This window comes from Pristiophorus japonicus, chromosome 9, assembly GCF_044704955.1.
Source record: "Pristiophorus japonicus isolate sPriJap1 chromosome 9, sPriJap1.hap1, whole genome shotgun sequence".
In the NCBI taxonomy this organism is placed as follows: domain Eukaryota; kingdom Metazoa; phylum Chordata; class Chondrichthyes; family Pristiophoridae; genus Pristiophorus; species Pristiophorus japonicus.
Window position 1 is genome coordinate 212379229 of NC_091985.1, and position 24057 is coordinate 212403285.

The following is a 24057-nucleotide window of genomic DNA, read 5'->3' on the forward strand; positions in this document are numbered from 1 at the left end:
TTTGCCTTCACTAATCTTTTTCTCTTTACATATTTTTAGAAGCTTTTGCAGTCAGTTTTTATGTTCCCTGCAAGCTTACTCTCATACTCTATCTTCCCCCTTCTAATTAAACCTTTGTCCTCCTCTGCTGAATACTAAATTTCTCCCAGTCCTCAGGTTTGCTGCTTTTTCTGGCCAATGTATATGTCTCTTCCTTGGATTTAGCACTATCCCTAATTTCCCTGGTTAGCCACAGTTGAGCCACCTTCCCCGTTTTATTTTTATGCCAGACAGGAATGTACAATTGTTGGAGTTCATCCATGTGATCTTTAAATGTCTTCAATTGCCTATCCACCGTAAACTCTTTGAGTATCATTCGCCAGTCTATCCAAGCCAATTCACGTCTCATACCATCGAAGCTACCTTTCTTTAAGTTCAAGACCCTAGTCTCTGAATTAACTGTGTCACTCTCCAATTTAATAAAGAATTCTACCATATTATTTTACAACCCTCTGAGAGAAGAAATTCTTCCTCAGCACAGTTTTAAATGGGTGGCCCCTTATTCTAAGATTATGCCCTCTAGTTTTATTCTCCCCTATCAGTGGAAACATCCTCTCTGCATCCACCTTGTCAAGCCCCCTCATAATCTATACGTTTCGATAAGATCACCTCTCATTCTTTGAATTCCAATGAGTAGAGGACCAACCTACTCAACCTTTCCTCATAAGTCAACTCCCTCATCTCCGGAATCAACCTAGTGAACCTTCTCTGAACTGCCTCCAAAGCAAGTATATCCTTTCGTAAATATGGAAACCAAAAGTGTACGCAGTATTCCAGGTGTGGCCTCGCCAATACCCTGTATAACTGTAGCAAGACTTCCCTGCTTTTATACTCCATCCCCTTTGCAATAAAGGCCAAGATTCCATTGGCCTTCCTGATCACTTGCTGTACCTACATACTAACCTTTTGTGTTTCATGCACAAGTATCCCCAGGTCCCGCTGTACTGCAGCACTTTGCAATTTTTCTCCATTTAAATAATAAACTTGCTCTTTGATTTTTTTCTGCCAAAGTACATGACCTCACACTTTCCAACATTATACCCCATCTGCCAAATTTTTGCCCACTCACTTAGCCTATCTATGTCCTTTTGCAGATTGCTTTTCCTCCCATCTTTGTATCACCACAAAACTTGGTTACATTACACTCGGTCCCTTCATTCAGGTCGTTAATATAGATTGTAAATAGTTGGTGTCCCAGCACTGATCCCTGCGGTATCCCACTAGTCACTGTTTACCAACCTGAGAATGAACCATTTATCCTAACTCTCTGTTTTCTGTTAGTTAACCAATCCTCTATCCATGCTAATATATTACCCCCAACCCCATGAACTTTTATCTTGTGCAATAACCTTTTATGTGGCGCCTTAACAAATGCCTTGTGGAAGTCCAAATACACCACTCACTTGGATCCATGCTTTGATATGGAACCTGTTAGGTATGGCCTCCTTGTCTCCCACCTTCAGCTTGTAGCTGATTTTTTTACAGCCATGGCCACCTTGTTCAGACAAAGACAGACTGACTTTTTTTTGTTTTTGGCCTCCCTACAAGCTTTCTTTGTTCAGTACTTAGTGGAGGCCTTGAAACTGATGACCATTCTCGCTGTAAGGAAATCCTAATTTGATCAGCATGCTCTTTACTTTTAATATTAATGCCTCTGGCAGGTAGCAGTGTGTTTAACTCTACCCTGATTATTTCAAAGTTGGTTTCTCTATGGAGAATGTGTCATAGCCTTGATGGTTTAAAAATCTGTCTCACCTGAGCCACAGTAGCTATTTCATGTTGTGCTGTTGTTGATAACTGAGCACGTCTGAGACTCATTTGTTCACACACACACACACACACGAGTATCTTAATATCATGCCATAACATCTGATCCAAGCCATTCTCGGGCTTTCAGGTGATCTTATCAAAAGATCGTAGGGTGTCTGGAGATCTTTGCTCATCTCCCTTTGCATGGTCCCAATGTCTCAGGTAATGGCCAAGCTATCAAATTCAGTTTCCTTATTGTTGAGTATAGGCAATGAGACAAACACCCCAAGAGAAACTTGTGAATTTACTACACTTCTCTGACTTTCACAAGAATTTACATTAACATTAGATTGCACCCAGGTGATTTTTGCCAATTCACCAAATAACAATGATTTTAAAAAATTCCCATTTGATGGTGTAATTTTCCTGGTTTCATCTTATATCCTCACTCATGTCCTCTCATTCAATTTTATGGAGTGGTCACTGAGCCCCAGAGAAACTTTACTGTCTAATACAATATTATCATAATATCTTAAAACATAGATCAAACATTCCCACTTGCTCCAAGTTTCAACCCATTTTGTTTGTTTAATTTTATTTAAATGAACCTCTTCTTGGACCTTTTATTCCCCAAAATATGCTAGAGAGCATGTCAGTCTGCAAGATGAAGGACGTTAGTTACCTTTAACACAACAACCTTCCTCCCCAAAACTTCTTCCTGAATACATAGTTTGGACGGAACCACATAGACTAGACCTTTTCAAAAATAAAACATGATTATCCCCTTAAATTTCAGCTAAATTTCCCTTCCCATGTGCTTGACCAGCAACTCTTATCAATTTATAACATCAATTTTAATTTCACAAACAAATTATGCCCAGACTTTGTGATTTTACAAAGAAGACAAAAGTAACAATTACATTTGGATGCAAGCTATTTACCTTCCCCTTCGAGCAACGTGTCTTGAATAATAGGATTACATAGGAGAGGAAGCAGAGTTAACGTTTCGGTTCGATGACCCTTCATCAGAACTGGAGAGTGTTCGGAAAGAACAGATTCTTAACCAGCACTGAAAGGGGGAGGGGAGGAAAGAACAAAAGGGAAGGTCTGTGATAGGTCCCACCACCAATCACATCTTCCCCTCCCCTCCCCTCTCAGCATTCCGAAGGGACCGCTCCCCCCGCGACACCCTGGTCCATTCCACAGGCACACCTAGCACTCCTCCCCTTCCCACGGCACCTTTCAATGCAACCACAGGAGATGCAACACCTGCCCTTTTACCTCCTCCCTTTCCACTATCCAGGGACCCAAACACTCCTTCCAGGTGAAACAGCGATTTACTTGCACTTCTTTCAATTTAGTGTACTGTATTCGCTGCTCACGATGTGGTCTTCCCTACAGCGTAGATTGGGTGACTGCTTTGCGGAGCACCTCTGTTCAGACCGCAAGTGTGACCAAGCTTCCGGTCGCCTGTCACTTTAATTCTCCACTCCATTCCCACTCTGACCTCTCAATACTCGGTTCCTACACTGTTCCAATGAAGCTCAATGCAAACTCGAGGAACAGCACCTCATCTTTCGTTTAGGCACTTTACAGCCTTCTGGACTCAACATCGAGTTCAAAAATTTCAGAGCCAACCTTTGGCTTTCTTTCCGGGCACCCACCCCTCCCCCCGCCCCCTGCCCCCCGCTCAGCCTGTTTCTTTTTGTCCTCCTTGTCTCTAATGGCAGTTGGTCATTATCCTGCCATTCACACCCTATCTTGACTAGTGTTTTTCTAACTCCTGGCATTGCCATTTGAATTTGGGCCATCATCCATTCTGTTTCTCTAATCTCTCCTGTTTTCCAACCTATCACAGGCCTTCCCTTTTTTCTTTCTTCCCCTCCTCCTTTCAGTGCTTGTTAAGAGTCTGTTCTTTCCAAACACTCTCCAGTTCTGATGAAGGGTCATCGACCCGAGACTCTGCTTTCTCGCCACAGATGCTGCCTGACCTGCTGAGATAGCCAGCATTTTGTTTTTATTCCAGATTTCAGCATCTGCAGTATTTTACTTTAGGATTACGTAGGATATACGGCACAGAAACATACCATTCAGCCCAACCAGTTCATGCCGGCATTTACACTCCACTCGAGCCTCCTCCTGTCTTTCCTCATCTAACTCTATCAGCACAATCCTCTATTCCCTGTTCCCTCATATGCTTGTCTAGCCTCCCCTTAAATGCATCTATACTATTCACTTCAACGACTCCCTGTGCTCGTGAATTCCACATTCTCACTACTCTCTGGGTAAAGAAGTTTCTTCTGAATTCCCTATTTGATTTCTTGGTGACTATCTTATATTGATGGTCTCTAATTATGCTCTTTCCCATAAGTGGAAACACTCTCTCTGTATTTAGTCTATCAAAATCATTCATAATGTTAAAGCCCTCTATTAGGTCACCACTCAGCCGTCTTTTTTCAAGAGAAAAGAGACCCAGCTTGTCTATCCTTTCCTGATAGGTATACACTCTCATTTCTGGTATCATACTTGTAAATCTTCTTTGCACCCTCTGTGTTCTAACCAAGGTTTGATGTAAGCTTAGCATAACTTCACTATTTTTCCATTCTATAACAATTCAATTTTATAATAATTGATCCCAATAATTGGGCATTACCCAATATGGTAGTCTCTGGATATGGCATAGTCCAGAGACACAAGTCTACATTTTCTTCAACATACATCAACAACGTTAGAAGCACATAAAAAACACTGTGGCCTTCCTGTGGCAAGCACAAACCACTGGTCTTTAGTCTTTTCTTATCCTAATGTAATATTTTGAATCTAAACATTCTATGATGAAAAAATCCAAGTTCCCTCACTGCTCTCATCTTCCATTCACTTCAATTGACAGATTGTACCAGTAAGGATTTGGAAGATATTTACAACAGATTCTAGATGTTCTTAGAGTTGGGATCATTCTCTATTTTGCCTATTCGAGGAGTTAGATAACAGACTTTCTCCTGTGCAGATAGAACTGGGTTTTGTGATCCTAGGCTTGTTACTGAGACCTTCCCTGGATACCAAGGCTAGGAGAGGCACACTGGAAGGTATGGGGAGCTGGAACTTGTCCATAAGAGTAACCAAAGGTATGAGAACTGAAATAATCTAGTTAGGAAGGAGAAAAGGCCCCAAAATGGAGCAGTCGGTAACAGGACAACAATTTGTCTCCTCTCATCATGGAGACATCAAATATCAACAGACTGTTATTTGAAATATCAAAATATTAAACTCCAGCCCAGTTACAGGGGTTATTAATATCAGCAGAAACAAAATCCACTGTCAGAATGAAGATGATTCAGTCGGGATGAGATTAACAGCAGCAATAACAGCAGAATGTAACCCTTGCAATCACTTGTGAACTTGTTGGTGTCTCAGCAGGTAGGGTGACTGAGCAAATCCCTTTCCACACTTAGAGCAGGTAAATAACTTCTCCCCAGTCTGAATTCACTGGTGAATCAGCAGGTTGGATAACTGAGTGAATAACTTCCCACACTCAGAGCAGGTGAACAGCCTCTCCCGGTGTGAACTCACTGATGTTTCAGCAGGTGGGATGATTGAGTGAATCCCTTCTCACACACGGAGCATATGAACGGCCTCTCCCCAGTGTGCACTCGCTGGTGTTTCCGCAGGTCAGATGACTGAGTGAATCCCTTCCCACACTCAGAGCAAGTGCACGGTCTCTCCCCAGTGTGAACTCGCTGGTGATTTAGAAGGTGGGATGAAGAATTGAATCCCTTCCCACACTCAAAGCAGGTGAACGGCTTCTCCCCAGTGTGAACTCGCTGGTGTATCAGCAGATTGGATGATTTAGTGAATTCCTTCCCACACTCAGAGCAGGTGAATGGCCTCTCTCCAGTGTGAACTCGCTGGTGTGTCAACAGGGTGGATGAACAAGTGAATCCCTTCCCACACTCAGCACAGATGAACGGCCTCTTCCCAGTGTGAACTCACTCGTGTATCAGGAGGTTGGATGAACAAGTGAATCCCTTCCCACACTCAGAGCAGGTGAACGGCCACTCCCCAGTGTGAATGCGCTGATGAATTTCCAGTTCAGATGGGTAATTGAATCCCTTCCCACAGTCCTCACATTTCCACGGATTCTCCATGGTGCGGGTGTCCTTGTGTCCCTCCAGGTTGGACGATCAGTTGAAGCCTCGTCCACACACAGAACGCATGTATGGTTTCTCCCCGCTATGAATGGTGTGATGTTTTTCAGGCTGTGTAACTGGTTAAAGCTCTTTTCAGTCAGTGCACTGGAACACTCTCAGTCGGGCGTGTGCGTAGCAATGCTTTTCCAGTCACAATGATGTTTGAAATCTTTTCCCACAGACAGAACAAACAATTCTCCTTCCACAGTCAAAGGCCGATAAAATTCAGGTCCTGAGGAATCGAGAGACTCTGTCAGATCTTGACGTGATGTTTGGTTTGAGTTTCCCGTCTGTAAATCTCCCCTTCTAATACTTTGTAAAAGGAGATGACAAAACTCATCACTGTAAGTAAAGGACAGAAATTCAGAACAGACCATTCTAATTTCTATGTATCATTCTTTCCTGTTTCTCTAAACCTGTAAATCACCATCCCACACATTGTCCCTCCTCCCTGTGCTGAAATCCAAACACATCGCACAGCTCAAGACTGTTTATCCTGCACCAACTCTGGCTGGGTTCAGTGCTACAATCACTGGTTCCCCTAACTCTCCACCCCTGAAGATGCTGACTCTGGCTGGGTTCCGTTCTACACTCACTGGTTCCCCTCACTGTCCACCCCTGAAATTGCTGACTCTGGCTGGGTGCAGTTCTACACTCACTGGTTCCCTCCCTCTCACCCCTGGAAATGCTAACCTTGGCTGGCTTCAATTCTGCATGAACTGAATCCCCTCCCTCTCCTCCCGTGAAGGTATTGACTCTGGCTGGGTTCAGTTCTACACTCACTGGTTCCCCTCACTTCCACCCCTGAAATTACACTAAGCAACTAGAAGAGAAGTGCCAGTGAATTAACTGGAAGAGAAGTGGCAGTGAATTTCAGTTCTATACTCACTGGTTTCCTTCTCTTTCCTCCCCGAACGGTGGCTCGGTTCAGTTCCACATTCACTGGGGCGCTGAAGCCCTGCCTACTAATGGTCCCTGTACAAACATGGCCGCATATGCGCTCTGCTACTCAGTGCATCACGATGGTGGTGCAGAAACCTTCCGCTGTGCTTTACAAAGATGGCGGCCGTCAGCCTGGGCCTGTCACCAGGAATAAATCCCCGGAGCTGCTAACGCGGGACCTGGAAGTTCTTAGTCAGGGTTTGCGGCCTGTACCAGGTCTTCATGAAGCATAACCGCCGTGTGAGCTACTCACCTGCGTCTCCGGCTCTTCCCGTTTCCATTCTTCGTCCGGCATGCTCCAAAAACCACCTGGTCCTGTGCCTGTGCAGTGCGAATAGGGCACATTCTACCCCGCGGGCTATGCCGGGTCACAGTCCCGCCATTGAAAACCCCAGTTAGTGAATGGGAATTGATTTTCTGTGATCTGATTGAGTGAAAATTTATAAATCATACACAAAAAACCCCAAGTGAACGGGCACTCTGCCACGGGTCAGTTCTGGATGTGATTAATAACCCCTCCAGCCACTAGCGTCTCAGCAGGTGGGGTGAATTTATTTCCATACAGTGGATATTGAAACAGCTTCTCTCCAGTATCAGTGCGGTGATCGTGCATCAGCTGCTTTGAACTTTGAAAGTTTTTCTCACACAGAGTATTTAAAGCAAATGTTCTCAATGTGGATAATCTGGAGTGTAAACAGTTGGGACAACGGAGTGACTACCTTCCCACATGTGAAATATCTAAACGGTCTCTTCCCGGTGTGACTCTGTTGGTGTGTCAGCAAATGGGTGTAGTCGATTGCATCGTTTTCCACGTACAGAGCAGTGAATGGATTCTGCTCATTATGAACATGCCAGAGTGTCATTTGGTGAGATGAGCGAGTGAATCTCTTTCCACACTCAGCTGATAAACGGCCTCTCCCTGATGTGTTATCACCTCAGACGGGCAACTGAATCCGGATCCAGTCCCCACATTTACACTATTGATTCTTCAGGTTGAATCTGTCAAATTTTGACGTAATGTTTGTTTTGAGCTTCCCTGCTGCAGATCCTCCCCTTCTAATACCCTGCAAATGGTGGTTACAAAAGTTGTTACTTTAAATACAGGATGGAAATTCAGAACAGACAATTCTGGATTCTATAAAACATTCTTTCCCCTCCTGTTCCTGATGTCTTTTCTGTGGGAAATGTAGAGGTGTGAAAAAAGGCAGCAGATCGGACTCAGGCCAGAACGAAGATTCCTCGAATGAACAATTCATAAGGTTGTTTTGCGATTTACCTGTATGAGGTTAAAAAACAACAAATGAAAAAGGAGGCATCTAGTGACACAGGCGTTGTTAATAGTGGTTTGTAATTCTAATCACTATCTCATAAGCCTAACATTGTAACCCGAACCCCAGCTTCTGACACCAGCCTCAAAACCCATGCTTAACCCCAGCCACTGAACACTAATCCTATCCCCAACCAAGGATTATTGACAGGGCTCAATTGAGCCAAAGACCTGATAAAGGAAATGTTTGAACCAATTATCATGTTTAAAGAAATAGTGCAATGTATGTTAGTAACAAGAGATTAAACCAACGAAACCTTCAAAATTAGTAATGAGAATGACAAATATCATACATTTCAAAGGCAATTACATGCAATATGTGTGGAGAACTTTTACAAATCCGGATACAAAAAGTGTTAAATGATACAGATAATAACAGATTTCAAATCTGATACAAGAAGGTACTATAAAGGAATTTCAGATGAGTGTAAAGTGAGACATAACAGTTCAGACTATGTCTCCTACAAGCCGTGTTCTCAAACAGAACAGGCTTGGGATTTGATATGGTTGAAGGCGAACGAGAGGAGAACTGAAATAATGTAGAGTAAGAAAAGGCCCAAAATGTAACAGTTGGTAACAGAACATCAATTAGTCTCCTCTTATCATGGAGAAATCAAATATTTTTACCGCACTATGTATTTGGAACACATTCAACATTTATACAGAATATTAATCATCAGTCTAGTATTTTGGGTTATTAAGATCAGTAGAAACAAACCATAACTGCCAGAATGAACATGGTTCAGTGCTCAGTGCAATCACAGTAAATCCTGTTCAATTCACTAATGTGGCCTTTCAATGGCAGAGTTTTTAACCCAGCAAAATCCTGAGGGACGGGATAAATCTTCACTTAGAAAGACACGGATTAATCAAGGACAGTCAGCATGGATTTGTTAAGGGGAAGTCATGTCTGACTAGCTTGATTGAATTTTTTGAGGAGGTCACCAGGAGTGCCGATGAAGGTAAAGCGTATGATATAGTGTATATGGATTTTAGCAAAGCTTTTAAAAAGGTCCCACATGGCAGACTGGTCACAACAGTAAAAGCCCATGGAATCCAGTGCAAAGTGGCAAATTGGATCCAAAATTGGCTCAGAGGCAGGGAGCAAAGGATAATGGTTGATGGATGTTTTTGCGACTGGAAGGATGTTTCTAGTGGGGTTCTGCAGGGCTCAGTACTAGGATCCTTGCTTTTTGTGATATACATCAATGATCTAGACTTGAATATAGGGGGTATGATTAAGAAGTTTGCAGGTGACACTAAAATCGGCTGTGTGGTTGATAATGAAGAAGAAAGCTGTGGACAGCAAGAAGATATCAATCAACTGGGCAGGTGGGCAGAACAGTGGCAAATGGAATTTAATCCAGAGAAGTGTGAGGTAACGCATTTGGGGAGGGCTAACAAGGAAAGGGAATATACATCAAATGGTAGGATACTGAGAAGTGTCGAGGAACAAAGGGATCTTAGAATTGTACAAAACATTGGTATTAGAGATTCATAAATAAATATTCAATTTTTAGTCATTGACCAAATTAATCTTACCCATGATTATCTGTGGGCATTGGAATGTTAGGCGCTTCTTGAATGTATGCAGAACTCAGTTTTAACTAGTTTCAAATAACAAACTAACACAAGCTGAGAGCCAAGCTCACATTATTATAATAACAAAGTATTAATTGGAGTCAGCTTCATCAAAGCTAACAGTTTGAATACAGGAGCCTAAATAAGACAGGTTCCGAGGAGATGAACAAATTTATAAACAAGATAACATGGACAAGCAGGCATTGATGGGGAAATTACTGGAGACAGGAGTGGCCACATGCTAGCTCTGGTTTTGAATGCCAATGGTATTTTGACCACGAGAACCAATTAAACAAGGTAATTTTGTTGAAGACCATATATGGACACTGGCCCAATTAACTTTTGATAATAAATTGGTTAAAACATCGATACGCAAATAAATGCCTGAGCACAGCTCCATGTTCCCCTCCAAGTCACACACCATCCTGATTTGGAAGCATATCGCCATTCCTTCATTGTTGCTGGGTCAAAATCCTGGAACTCCCTCCCTAACAGCACTGTGGGAGTACAATCACCACACAGACTGCTGCGGTTCAAGAAGGTGGCTCACCACCATCTTCTCAAGGGCAATTAGTGATCGGCAATAAATGCTGACCTTGCCAGCGACGCCCACATCCCGTGAACAAATAAAAAAACAGGAGAAAGCCATGCATCCCCTGAGCCTGACACATAGGAAGAGGAGCACGCCAATCAGCTCCTCGAAGCAGTGTTATGGGAACAGGAGTCAGCCATTCAGCCACTCCCATGTGCCACACAGGAAGAAACCAAGACCATTCAGCCCATCGAGCTTGTAACATGGGATCAGCAGTAGCTCATTCAGCCTATTGACCCTGTTTGATAGGGACAGGATGATGCCTTTAGCCCCTCGAACCAGATACAAGAAACACAAGCAATAGGAGCAAGAGTAGGCTACTTGGCCCCTCGAGCCTGCTCCACCATTTAATAAGATCATGGCTGATCTGATCATGGACTCAGCTCCACTTCCCTGCCCGCTCCCCATATCCCTTTCTTCCCTTATCGCTATAATATCTGTCAATCTCCACCTTAAATTTATTCAATGGCCCAGCCTCCACAGCTCTCTGGGGCAGAGAATTCCACAGATTTACAACCCTCTGAGAGAAAAAATTTCTCCTCATCTCAGATTTAAATGGGCAGCCCCTTATTCTAAGACTATGTCCCCTAGTTTTAGTTTCCCTTATGTGGGAAGATCCTCTCTGCACCCACCTTGTCGAGCCCCCTCATTATCTTATGTTTCAATAAGATCACTTCTCATTCTTCTGAACTCCAATGTGTATAGTCTCAACCTACTCAACCTATCCTGATAAGTCAAACCTTCATCTCCGGAATCAACCTAGTGAACCTTCTCTGAACAGCTGCCAATGTAAGTATATCCTTCCTTAAATACAGAGGCCAAAACTGTACGCAATACTCCAGGTGTGGCCTCACCAATACCCTGTACAGTTGTAGCAGGACTTTTCTGCTTTTATTCCCTTGCAATAAAGGCCAACATTCCATTTGCCTCCCTCATTACTTGCTGTACCATCAAACTAACTTTTTGTGTTTCATGCACAAGGACCCCCAGGTCTCTCTGTACTGCAGCACTTTGCAATTTTCTCCATTTAAATTATAATTTGCTTTTCTATTATTTCTGCCAAAGTGGATAACCTCACATGTTCTCATGTTATACTCCATCTGCCAAATTTTTGCCCAATCACTTAGCCTGTCTATATCCCTTTACAAATTTTTTGTGTCCTCCTCACAATTTGCTTTCCCACCCATCTTTTTATCATCAGCAAACTTGGCTACATTATACTCGGTCCCTTCATCAAAGTTATTAATATAGATTGTAAATAGTTGAGGACTCAGCACCGATCCCTGCGGCACCCCACTTGTCACTGCTTGCCAACCAGAAAATGACCCATTTATCCCGATTCTGTTTTCTGATAGTTAACCAATCGTCTATCAATGCGAATATATTACCCCCAACCCTGTGAGCTTTTCTCTTGTGCAGTAAACTTTTATGTGGCACCTTAGCGAATGCCTTCTGGAAATCCAAATACATCACATCCACTGGTTTCCCCCTTATCCACCCTGCTCCTTACATCCTCAAAGAACTCCAGCAAATTTATCAAACATGATTTCCCTTTCATAAAACCATGCTGACTCTGCTTGATTGAATTATACTTTTCCAAATGTCCCGCTACTGCTTCCTTAATAATGGACTCCAGCATTTTCCCAACGACGGATGTTAGGCTAACTGGTCTATAGTTTCCTGCTTTTTTTCTGCCTCCTTTTTTAAATAGAGGCATTACATTTGCAGTTTTCCAATCTGCTGGGACTGCGGCAGAATCCATGGAATTTTGGTAGATTACAACCAATCCATCCACTATCTCTGCAGCCACTTCTCTAAAGACCCTAGCATGTAAGGCATCAGGTCCAAGGGACTTGTCCGCCTTTAGTCACTGATTATATCTCTGTCTTTCTCCCTTTCTCATTGACTCACTCTCTCTCTCATTGTCTCCATCTCTCATTGACTGCCTGTCTCTCTCTCATTGTCTCTGTCTCTCTCTCTCTGTCTCTTTGTCTCACTCTCTCTGTCTCACTCTCTCTCTCACTCTCTCTCTCTCTCTTTCTCTGTCTTGCCCTCTCTGTCTCGCTCTCTCTCTCTGTCTGTCTCCCTCTCTCTCTCTCTGTCTGTCTCGCTCTCTCTCTCTGTCTGTCTGTCTGTCTGTCTCTCTCTCTCTCTCTCTGTCTTGCTCTCTCTGTCTTGTTTCCTCTCTGTCTCGATCTCTCTATGTCTCGCTCTCTCCCATCCTTGCTCCAACACTCATCCTTTATCCTGTCTGCGATGCAGCTGAAGAAGATGTTTCAGGGACAATGTCCTAACAAGGAATTTGATTTGAAACCGGAGGATGTTGACTGCTCGGATGTGGGCTCTCCGCTAGAATGAAAGTGACCGAGCGTGTCAGCCAGTGCCCGTGATCCCGTCTCCATGTGTGTGACAGTCTCGCACAATTCTGGCTCTGCCTCACCGTCGCCTTGTTTAACCCAAGAAAACGTTCAGCAAAGGGTTAATCTCCAACTAGACGTGTGCTATTCTTGTATCGCGATTGATTCCTCTTCACACTGCAAGGGCGTGGGAGCTTTGAGCATTTGCTGTGGGAAATACCATCACATTTTTAAGTAGTGACCACTGGATTGCTGAACTGAGACTGACCACCTAGCTCTGGCCTGTTTCAACATGAGGTGACCTCCTGCTCAATGAGGGAATGTCAGGAAAGACCTACCATTGTGCAGAGGCTTCTGAGCTTCAGGGAGCTATCAGCGCTGATAATGGGTGCAAGGGCAACAGATAGTCCTGGCAAAAGGAGAACCTCTGGGTAGATATCATCATTTTAATTAGGGTTTCTCTAGAGTGGGAAGAATTAGTTGGATAAGACGATGATGTAAAGGAGTTATACCGAGCTCATGAGCCCAGTGTAAATAAGCAAGGGCACCAGCTTTATTAACCAAAGTTGGTAAGGGGCGGGTCCAGTGAGATTCTCCTGATACAGAGTTTTATTCCAGAGGAAGTGGAAAGCCAAAGGTGGAGACCTGCAGAGGTGAGCACAACATGGTCAGGACAGTTGTAGCTTCCAGTGATGGACATTTGGACAAGGAAACCTGCAGCTTAGAAAGTGGCAGATGAGAATGAGGATTTGGATTACAAGGGTTTGTAGGGTCTGAATACTGAGCCCAGAACTGTAATGCCTTTGAGCTCCTGACCATTGGGTGTGTATTTTGAGTGTATTTTGAAGTGCTACTGCATGATCTGTACGCTCAATAAATCATCGAATGCTTAATCTGAACGTTTCAAGAAGCTTATTGATCTTGGAGGAATGGCTAGATCACCTGATCAGGAAAAGTCGATGTTTTTCCGGTAAGGAATGCTCGCTGTCAAATGATTGGATCCCTGGGAGTATGTCAGTATTAAAAGGTGGTCCCCGAAAGTGTGTCAATATTTACAGGGGATCCCCGAGAGTGCGTCAGACTGATAAATCCCCAGGGCCTGATAGTCTGCATCCCAGAGTATTTAAAGAAGTGGCCCTAGAAATAGTGGATGCATTGGTGGTCATTTTCAACATTCTATAGACTCTGGAACAGTTCCAATGGATTGGAGGGTAGCTAATGTAACCCCACTTTTTAAAAAAGGCGGGAGAGAAAACAAGGAACTTTAGACCGGTTAGCATGACATCGGTGGCGGGGAAAATTGTTGGAATCAATCATTAAAGATTTAATAGCAGCGCATTTGGAAAGTAGTGACAGGATCGGTCCAAGTCAGCATGGATTTATGAAAGGGAATATATCTAATGAACTGGCCTCAACAACATTCCGTGGTAGAGAATTCCACAGGTTCACAATTCTCTGAGTGAAGAAGTTTCTCCTCATCTTGGTCCAAAATGGCTTACACCTTATCCTTAGACTGTGACCTCTGGTTCTGGACTTCCCCAACATTGGGAATATTCTTCCTGCAACTAACATGTCCAATCCCATCAGAATGTTATAAGTTTCTATGAGATCCCCTCTCATTCTTCTAAATTCCAGTGAATATAAGCCTAGTCAATCCAGACTTTCTTCTATGTCAGTCCTGCCATCCCGGGAATCAGTCTGGTGAACCTTCGCTGCACTCCCTCAATAGCAAGAATGTCCTTCCTCAGATTAGGAGACCAAAACTGCACACAATACTCAAGGTGTGGTCTCACCAAGGCCCTGTACAACTGCAGTAAGACCTCCTAGCTCCTATACTCAAATCCCCTCGCTATGAAGGCCAGTATGCCATTTGCCTTCTTTACTGCCTGCTGCTACTGCATGCCTACCTTCAATGATTGATGTACCATGACACCCAGATCTCATTGCACCTCCCCTTTTACTAATCTGTCACCATTACGATAATAATCTGCCTTCCTGTTTTTGCAACCAAAGTGGATAACCTCACAATCTACGTTATACTGCATCTGCCATGCATTTGCCCATTCACCTAACCTGTCCAAGTCCCCCTGCAGCCTCATAGCATCCTCCTCGAAGCCCGCAGTGCCACCCAGCTTAGTGACATCTGCAAACCTGGAGATATTACATTCAATTCCTTTGTCTAAATCTTTAATGTATATTGTAAATAGCTGGGGTCCCAGCACTGAACCCTGCGGCACCCCACTAGTCACTGTCTGCCATTCTGAAAAGGACCCATTTATTCCTACTCTTTGCTTCCTGTCTGCCAACCAGTTCTCTATCCACATCAATACATTACCCCCAATACCATGTGCCTTAATTTTGCATACTAATCTGTTGTGTGGGAACTTGTCAAAAGCCTTTTGAAAGTCCAAATACACCACATCCACTGGTTCTCCCTTGTCCACTTTACTAGTTACATCCTCAAAAAATTCTAGAAGGTTTGTCAAGCATGATTTCCTTTTCATAAATCCATGCTGACTTGGACCGATACAGGGGATCCTCAAGGAATGTATCAGTGTCTACAAGGGGTGTCCCAGGGAGTTTGTCTGTATTTACAGGGGATCCCCGGGAGTGTGTCAGTTTTTAGTGAGAGTTCCCGGCAGTGTGTCAGTGTTTACAGCGAGAACCCAGGAGTGGGTCAGTAATAACAGGGGATCCAAGTGAGTGTGCCCATATTTGCAAGGACCGCCAATCGTGTGTCTGTATTTACAGGGGTTCCCTGGGAGTGTGTCAGTGTTTACAAGGGGTCCCCGGGGAGTGTGTCAGTGTTTACAGGAGGTCCCCACAAGAGTGTCTGTATAAACAGGGGGTCCATGGGAGTGTCTGTGTTTACACGGGGTCCCAAGGGGTATGTCGGTATTTTCAGTGGGTCCCTGGGAATGTGCCAGTTTTTGCAGGGTGTCCCCGGGGAGTGTGTAAGTATCACAGGGAGTCCCCGGGAGTGTGTCAGTATTTCCAGGGAGTTCCTGTGGAGTGTGTTGGTCTTTACAGGGAGTCCCTGGGGAGTGTGTCGGTATTTACTTACTTGGTGACTGAGGTGAACTCACCCCAGATGTTGGGGGAACCCTCTACTGGCTGTGAGCCTGGGCTGGGCACAAGGAAATGGGAGTGACATCGAGCCTGATATCTGTAAAAGATCAGATAGAGACTGGTGTCACAGAGGAGTCAGCAATACATGTCTTCCTTCAACTAACTCCCGGTGTTCTCCAATAATGCTCCAAGATCTCCTTATCGAGACAATGACCCCCACACTGAGATGTAGGGTTTTGCTGATGAGCTATTCGGCTGTGAGGGGCTTCACAACTAACCCTAAACACTGCCTCTCCCGTGTGCAGGCTCTATGCAAATGGTCCATTCACGCTTACCCCCTCAAGGGTCATAGAATCATAGAAATTTACAACATAGAAGGAATTAATTTTGCCACATCGTGTTCACGCAGGCCGACAAAGAGCTATTCAGCTAAATGTCATTTTTCAACTCTTGGTCCGTAGCCCTGTAGGTTACGGGACTTCAAGTGCACATCCAAGCATTTTTTAAATGTGGTGAGGGTTTCTGCCTCTACCACCCTTTCAGGCAGTGAGTTCCAGACCCCCTCCACCTGCTGGGTGAAGAAATTTCCCTGCAAATCCCCTCTAACCCTCATACCAATTACTGTAAATCTATGCCGAATGGTTGTTGACCCCTCTGCTAAGGGAAATAGCTCCATCCTATTCACTCTATCGAGGCCCCTCTTAATTTTATACACCGCAGAAAAGTCTCCCCTCAGCCTCCTTTGTTACAAAGAAAGCAAACCCAGCCTATCCAATCATTCCTCATAGCTAAAATTCTCCAGTCCAGGCAACGTCCGCTTAAATCTCCTCTGTACCCTCTCCAGTGCAATCACATCTTTCCTGTAATGTGGTGACCAGAACTGAGCGCAGTATTCTAGCTGTGGCTTAACTAGTGTTTTACACAGTTCAAGCATAACCTCCCTGCTCTTGAATTATTCGACCGTTGGATAGCGAGTAGGAGCTGCGATCCTGGCTGATTTTCAAACCCCTGCCCCCCCCAGCGCAGGGACATCAAGCTCCAATCATGTCCCTATTCCTGCATACTAGCCAAGATCAGGTTAATTCAGCACTGGGTCGGGGATGGAGGCTGGGCCTTCCCTGCGAGCGCTGTGTGGACAGGTTCCAGGCATACCCTCTCCTTCCCCTCCGCCAGTACGTGCGTTGCTGTCTTGCTGGGCTGAGGGGGCGGGGTCAGGGTGACCCGAGCGGGCAAACCTTTGTTTGGTCAGGGGTGGTGACCTTTCTGCCAGGCGGAGGCAGGAGTGGGACGGAACCTCCGATCCATCCTGTAGCCCGCGGCCTCGATCTGTCCCGCTTTTTATTGTTCTGATTGCAAGCATAGAAAGATCCCGCAATCAGAGCGCGCCCTCAGCTCCATTTACCCGCCCTCTCACAACATGGCACAGCACAGAAACAGGCCATTCGGCCCAACCGGTCTCTGCTAATTGCGGCCTTCGCCCCTTAACTCAGCACAGACCAGAAGTGAAACTGTGAGGCCTCCCCAGGTCGGTCAGCACCATGCTATACTGGGCTCGAAATGGGGGCGGGGTTGGGACTGAAGGGGATGGTATTAACAAGGAGTTGCATCCCTGTCACCCCTCCCCCTCTATCCCCCTCCCCCTGTGGCCTCGCCCCTGTAGCTCCTCCCCGTAACCCCTCCTCCTGTAGCCCCTCCCCCTATAGCCCGGCCCTGAAACCCCTCCCCCTGTAACCCCTCCCCTCCATCCCCCTCCCCCTGTAACCACTCCTCCTGTAACCCCTCCCTTCTATCCCACTCCCCCTGTAACCCCTCCTCCTGTAGCCCCTCCCCCTGTGGCCCCGCCCACCAGCGGAACCCACAGAGGCGCCTCTCTCCCGCTACGACGTTGTCCCCCGGCTCAGCCTCGCTGTCGCCCCTGGCAAACCCCACCTCCGGCGTCTGTGCGTCACGTCCGCTCGGCGGCTGGCGAACCTGACGCGTCGCCCCTGGCAACTGTGGAGAGACCTTTAAAAACCGCGATTAATTCATGAAAAGTTTGCAGCAGTCAATTTATTTTCATGATACCATTCTCCGTTTTAGCATTTTATTATAAAATCAACAAATGCCAGGTTGCTTTTCTATTTTAAACATCGCCGCCTTTCTGTGACGTCAGGAGGTCGTCTCACTGGGGGAGCCCAGTGCGCAGGCGTGGGCTGTATGTGGAGCATGCGCAGTGTAACTTTGATCAGAGGGGACGCGGGCTGTGAGCGGGCGGAGGTCTGACATGTAGTTTGAAGTCGAATTTGAATCAGCGGGCGCAGGGAAGTAACGTGCTCGACAGGTGGGCTTTATAAACACCTGCTGCAGGTCGCCAACCCGGACTAAGAAACAACAGGTCTCGAATTTGCAGCTCTGGGGCGTTTTCGCGGTAACAGGCCCAAACTGACGGTCGCCATCTTTGTAAAGGACAGCTGCAGGTTTCTGCGCCGCCATCGTGATTCACCGAGCAGTAGAGCGCATGCGTGGCCATCTTTGTGAAAGAACAATGTGTCGGCGGGGTTTCAGGATCCCAGCCAGAGTCAGCACCTTCAGGGGAGGGGAAGGGAGGAGAGGGAGGGGAACTAGTGTGTGTAGAACTGAACCCAGCCAGAGTCAGCACCTTCAGGGGAGGGGAGGGGAAGGGAGGAGAGGGAGGGGAACCAGTGTGTGTAGAACTGAACCCAGCCAGAGTCAGTACCTTCAGGGGAGGAGAGGAAGGGGAACCAGTGTGTGTAGAACTGAACCCAACCAGAGTCAGCACCTTCAGGGGAGGAGAGGGAGGGGGTCCAGTGAGTGTACAACTGAACACAGCCAGAATTGGTGGTGAAAACTGGTAGTGGAGGAGAAACACTCCAGAATTTAAGAAATAGGAGCAGGTGTAGACCATTTGGCCCCTCGAGCCTGCTCAGCTGTTCAATAAGATCATGGCTGATCTGATGATGGACTCAACTCCACTTCCCTGCCTGCTCTCCATAACCCTTTACTCCCTTATTGCTCAAAAATGTGTCTATCTCCACCTTAAATATATTCAATTACCCAGCCTCCACAGCTCTCTGGGGCACAGAATTACACAGATTTACAACCCTCTGAGAGAATAAACGCCACCTCATCTCAGTTTTAAATAGGCGGCCCTTATTCTGAGACTGTGTCCCCTAGTTTTAGTTTCCCCTGTGAGTGGAAACATCCTCTCTGCATCCGCCTTGTCAAGCCCCCTCATTATCTTATACGTTTCGATAAGATCACCCCTCATTCTTCTAAACTCCAATGTGTATAGGCTCAACCTATGTTCATAATTCAACCGCCTCATCTCCGGAATTAATGTAGTGAACCTTCTATGAACAGCCTCCAATGCAAGGATATCCTTCCTTAAATACGGAGGCCAAAACTGTAAGTAGTACTCCAGGTGTGGCCTCACCAATACTCTGTACACTTGGTGCAGGACTTCTTTGCTTTTATACTCTATCCCCCTTGCAATAAACATCAACATTCCATTTGCCTTCCTGGTTACTTGCTGTACCTTCATACTATCTTTTTATGTTTCATGCACAAGGAATTCCAGGTTTCTCTGTACTGCAGCACTTTGCAATTTTTCTCCATTTAAATTATAATTTGCTTTTCTATTATTTCTGCCAAGGTGGATAACCTCACATTTTCCCACATTATACTCCATCTGCCAAATTTTTGCCCACTCACTTAGCCTGTCTATATCCCTTTGCAGATTTTTGTGTCCGCTTCACAATTTGCTGATCCACCCATCTTTGTATCATCAGCAACTTGGCTATATTACACTCGGTCCCTTCATCCAAGTCATTAATATAGATTGTAAATAGTTGGGGCCTAGCACTGATCCCTGCGGCACCCCACTAGTTACTGTTTGCCAATCGGAAAATGACCCATTTATCCGGACTCCGTTTTCTGTCAGTTAGCCAATCCTCTATCCATGCTAATATATTGCCCCCAACCCCATGAGCTTTTATCTTGTGCAGTGAGCTTTTATCTTGTGCAGTAACCTTTTACGTGGCCCCTTATCGAAGGCCTTCTAGAAATCCAAATACACCACATCCACTGGTTCCCCCTTATCCACCCTGCTCGTTATATCCTCAAAGAACTCCAGCAAATTTGTCAAACATGATTTCCCTTTCATAAAACCATGCTGACTCTGCTTGATTGAATCTTGCTTTTCCAAATGTCCCGCTACTGCTTCCTTAATAATGGACTCCAGCATTTTCCCAATGACAGATCTTAGGCTAACTGGTCTATAGTTTCTTGCTTTTGTCTGCCTCCTTTTTTAAATAGGGGTGTTACATTTGTGGTTTTCCAATCTGCTGGGACCGCGGCAGAATCCAGGGAATTTTGGTAGATTACAACCAATGCATCCACTATCTCTGGAGCCACTTCTCTTAAGACCCCAGGATGTAAGGCGTCAGGTCCAAGGGACTTGTTCACCTTTCGTCCCATTATTTTATCTAATACTGTTGGTGATGGTGATTGTATTAAGTTCCTCCCTACCTATAGTCCTTTGATTATCCACTATTGGGATGTATTTAGTGTCTTCTGGCGTGAAGACTGATACAAAATATTTGTTCAACGTCGCTGCCATTTCCCTGTTCTCCAATTTAATACCATCCCTTATTTGCTTAGTTAGCCACGGATGGTTATCCCTTCTCTTGCAGTCTTTCCTTCTCATTGGGATATATTTTAGTTGCGAGTTATGAAATATCTCCTTAAATGTCTGCCATTGCTCACCAATCGTCCCATTCTTTAGTCTATTTTCCTCGTCCACTTTAGCCAACTCTGCTCTCATACCTTTGTAGTCCCCTTTATTTAAGCTTCGGACCCTGGTTTGAGAACCAACTTTCTCACCCTCCAACTGAATTTGAAATTCAACATATTATGGTCACTCATTCCTCGAGAATCTTTTACTACGAGATCATTTATTAATCCTGCCTCATTACACAGTATTAGTTCTAAGATAGCTCACTCCCTGGTTGGTTCCGCAATGTACTGTTCAAGGAAACTATCCCGGATTCACTCTTCCTCAAGGCTTCCCTGACCAATTTGCTTCGTCCAATCAATATGAAGGTTAAAATCACCCATAATTATTGCCATTCCTTTATTACAAGCTTCCATTATTTCTTGATTTATATTCCGACCAACAGTGTAGCTACTGTTAGGGGGCCTATGGACTAAGCACACCGGCAACTTTTTCCCCTTATTATTCCTTATCTCCACCCAAACTGTTTCAACATCTTGATCCTCTGAGCCAATATCGTTTCTCAGTAATGCACTGATCCCATCCTTTATTAACAGTGCTAGCCCACCTCCTTTTCCTTCCGAAATGTGTGATGGGTTTGGATTTCAGCACAGCAGGAGGATCAATGTGTGGGACAGGGATTTACAGCTTTGGAAGAACAAGAGAGGAAAGAAAGTTCCATGGAAACTAGATTTGTCTATTCTGAATTTCTGTCTTGTACTGACAGTGATGAGTTTTGTTATCTCCTTTTACAGGAGGGGAGATTTTCAGACCATACATCGTGTCAAGATCTGACGGAGTCAATCATTTCATCAGGACCTGAATATCATTGGGCTTTGAAAGTGGAAGGAGAAATGCTTGTCTGTTCTGTCTGTGGGAATAGATTTCAAATATCTGTGTGACTGGAAAGTATCGAGACTAACACACTCGAGTGAATGTTCCAGTGCACTGCCTGTGGAAAGAGCTTTAACCAGTTACACAGCCTGAAAAAACATCGCACCATTCAAACGATGGAGAAACTGTAAATGTGTGCGTGGGCGAGGCTTCAACTGATTGTCCAACCATGGAGAGTCACAAGGATACCCGCACCATGGAGAAACCGTGGAAATGTGGTGATTGTGGGAAGGTATTCAGATCACCGTCTGAGCTGGAAATTCATCGACGCAATTACACTGGGGAGAGGCCGTTCACCTGCCTTGTGTGTGGGAAAGGATTCACTCGGTCATCCCAACTTGTAACTCACCAGCGAGTTCACACTGGGGAGAGGCCGTTCACCTGCTCTGAATGTGGGAAGGGATTCATTACATCATCGCACCTTGTAACTCACCAGCGAGTTCACACTGGGGAGAGGCCGTTCACCTGCTCTGAGTGTGGGAAGGGATTCACTCAGTCATGCGAACTGCTGAAACACCAGCGAGTTCACACTGGGGAGAGACCATTCACCTGCTCTGAGTGTGGAAAGGGATTCACTTGTTCATCCCAGCTTGTAGCTCACCAGCGAGTTCACACTGGGGAGAGGCCATTCACCTGCTCTGAGTGTGGGAAGCGATTCACTCAGTCATCCACCCTGCTGACACACCAGCGAGTTCACACTGGGGAGAGGCCGTTCACCTGCTCTGAGTGTGGGAAGCGATTCGCTCGGTCATACAACCTGCTGACACACCAGCGAGTTCACAAGTGACTGCAGGGGTTGGAATCTGTTGTTATTGCTGCTGTTAATCACATCTCGACTGAACCATGTCCATTCTGACATTTGGGGTTTGTTTCTGCTGATAACCCTATAACTGGGCTGGACTTTAATATTCTGGATATATTGCTGATGGTGTTCTCGGGGCTGCAATGTCCATTTTAAGAAACGCTGTGTGTTATCTTTCCTCTTAATTCAGCGACTCTCAACAGAAATTTAGTGTGTAATAAAATTATGAACTTTTATTTTAATCCTCAATTGATCTTTGGTTCAAAATCTACAATAGTGTGTGAAAGTTTCCACTGAATAAAATCTCCAATTACAAAGAGCTTGCTAACAATTCTTACTGACTTGCACATTACACACAGTGGCCCCTCCATTATCCACCAGAAAGAAGGGCAGTGGGAATTGGTGGGGAATCAGTGTCCCCAAATATTGCCCTTCCCGTCTGGTGTAGCAATCCCCTCGGCACAGGAATGGAGACAAGTCCAGACCAAACCGGTGTGCAGTACTCCAGGTGTGGTCTTACCAATGCCCTGTACAGTTGTAGCAGGACTTCCCTACTTTTACACTCCATCCTCCTTGCAGTAAAGGCCAGCATTCCATTTGCCTTCCTGATTACTTACTGTACCTGCTAACCTTTTGAGTTTCATGTAAAAGAACCCCCACATCCCTCTGTACTACAGCATTTTGTAATTGTTCCATTTAAATAATTTGCTTTTTTAGTTTTCCTACCAAAGGAGGTAACCTGACATTTTACCAAATTATAGTCCATCTGCCAGATTTTTGCTCACTCACTGAGCCTATCTATATCCCTTTGTAGATTATTTGCGTCCTCCTCACAACTTGCTTTCCTACCTATCTTTGTATCATCAGCAAATTTGGCTGCATTACACTCGGTCCCTTCATCCAAGTCATTAATATAAATTGTAAATAGTTGAGGCCCCAGCTCTGATCCCTGCGGCACCCCACTAGTTACAGTTTGCCAACCTGAGAATGACCCATTTATCCCAACTTTCTGTTAGTTAGCCAATCCTCTATTCACGCTAATATGTTACCCCTAGCCTCGTGAGCTTTTACCTTGTGCAGTAACCTTTTGTGTGGCACCTTATCGAATGCTTTCTGGAAATGCAAATATACGACATCAACTAGTTCCCCTTTATCTACTCTGCTTGTTACATCCCCAAATAACTCCAGCAAATTTGTCAAAAATGATTTCCCTTTCATAAAACCATGCGTGACTGCATTATGATTTTCTAAATGTCCTGCTGCTACTTCCTTAATGATGGACTCCAGTATTTTCCCAATGACAGATGGTAGGCTAACTGGTCTATAGTTTCCTGCCTTCTGATGCCCTCCTTTCTTGAATAAGGGTGTTATATTTACACTTTTACAGTCCGCTGGGACCTCTCCAGAATTCAGGGAATTTTCGTAGATTACAACCACTATCTCTGCAGCCACTTCTTTTAAAATCCTAGGATGCATGTCATCAGGTCCAGGGGACTTGTCCACTTTTAGTCCCATTAGTTTTCTTAGTACCTTATCTCTAGTGATAGTTTTAAGTTATTCCTCCCCGCTCCGCCACTGCAATAGTGCCTTGATTATCAACTGTTGGGATGTTTTTGGTGTCCTCTACCGTAAAGGCTGATACAAAATATTTGTTTAAAATCTCTGCCATTTCCAAGTTCCCCATTATTAATTCTCCAGTCTCGTCCTCTAAGGGACCAACATTTACTTTAATCGTTTTCTTTTTATA

General features: G+C 44.9%; 1 protein-coding gene across 1 annotated transcript in view; it reads left to right on the plus strand.

The window, feature by feature from the left end:
- LOC139274112 (uncharacterized) overlaps nt 1–24057 on the plus strand; it is a 438299-nt gene that overhangs the window by 74489 nt on the left and 339753 nt on the right. Inside the window, 1 exon segment of the mRNA XM_070891155.1 lies at nt 21797–22283. Within this exon segment, the coding sequence (XP_070747256.1) occupies nt 21797–22283 (487 nt within the window).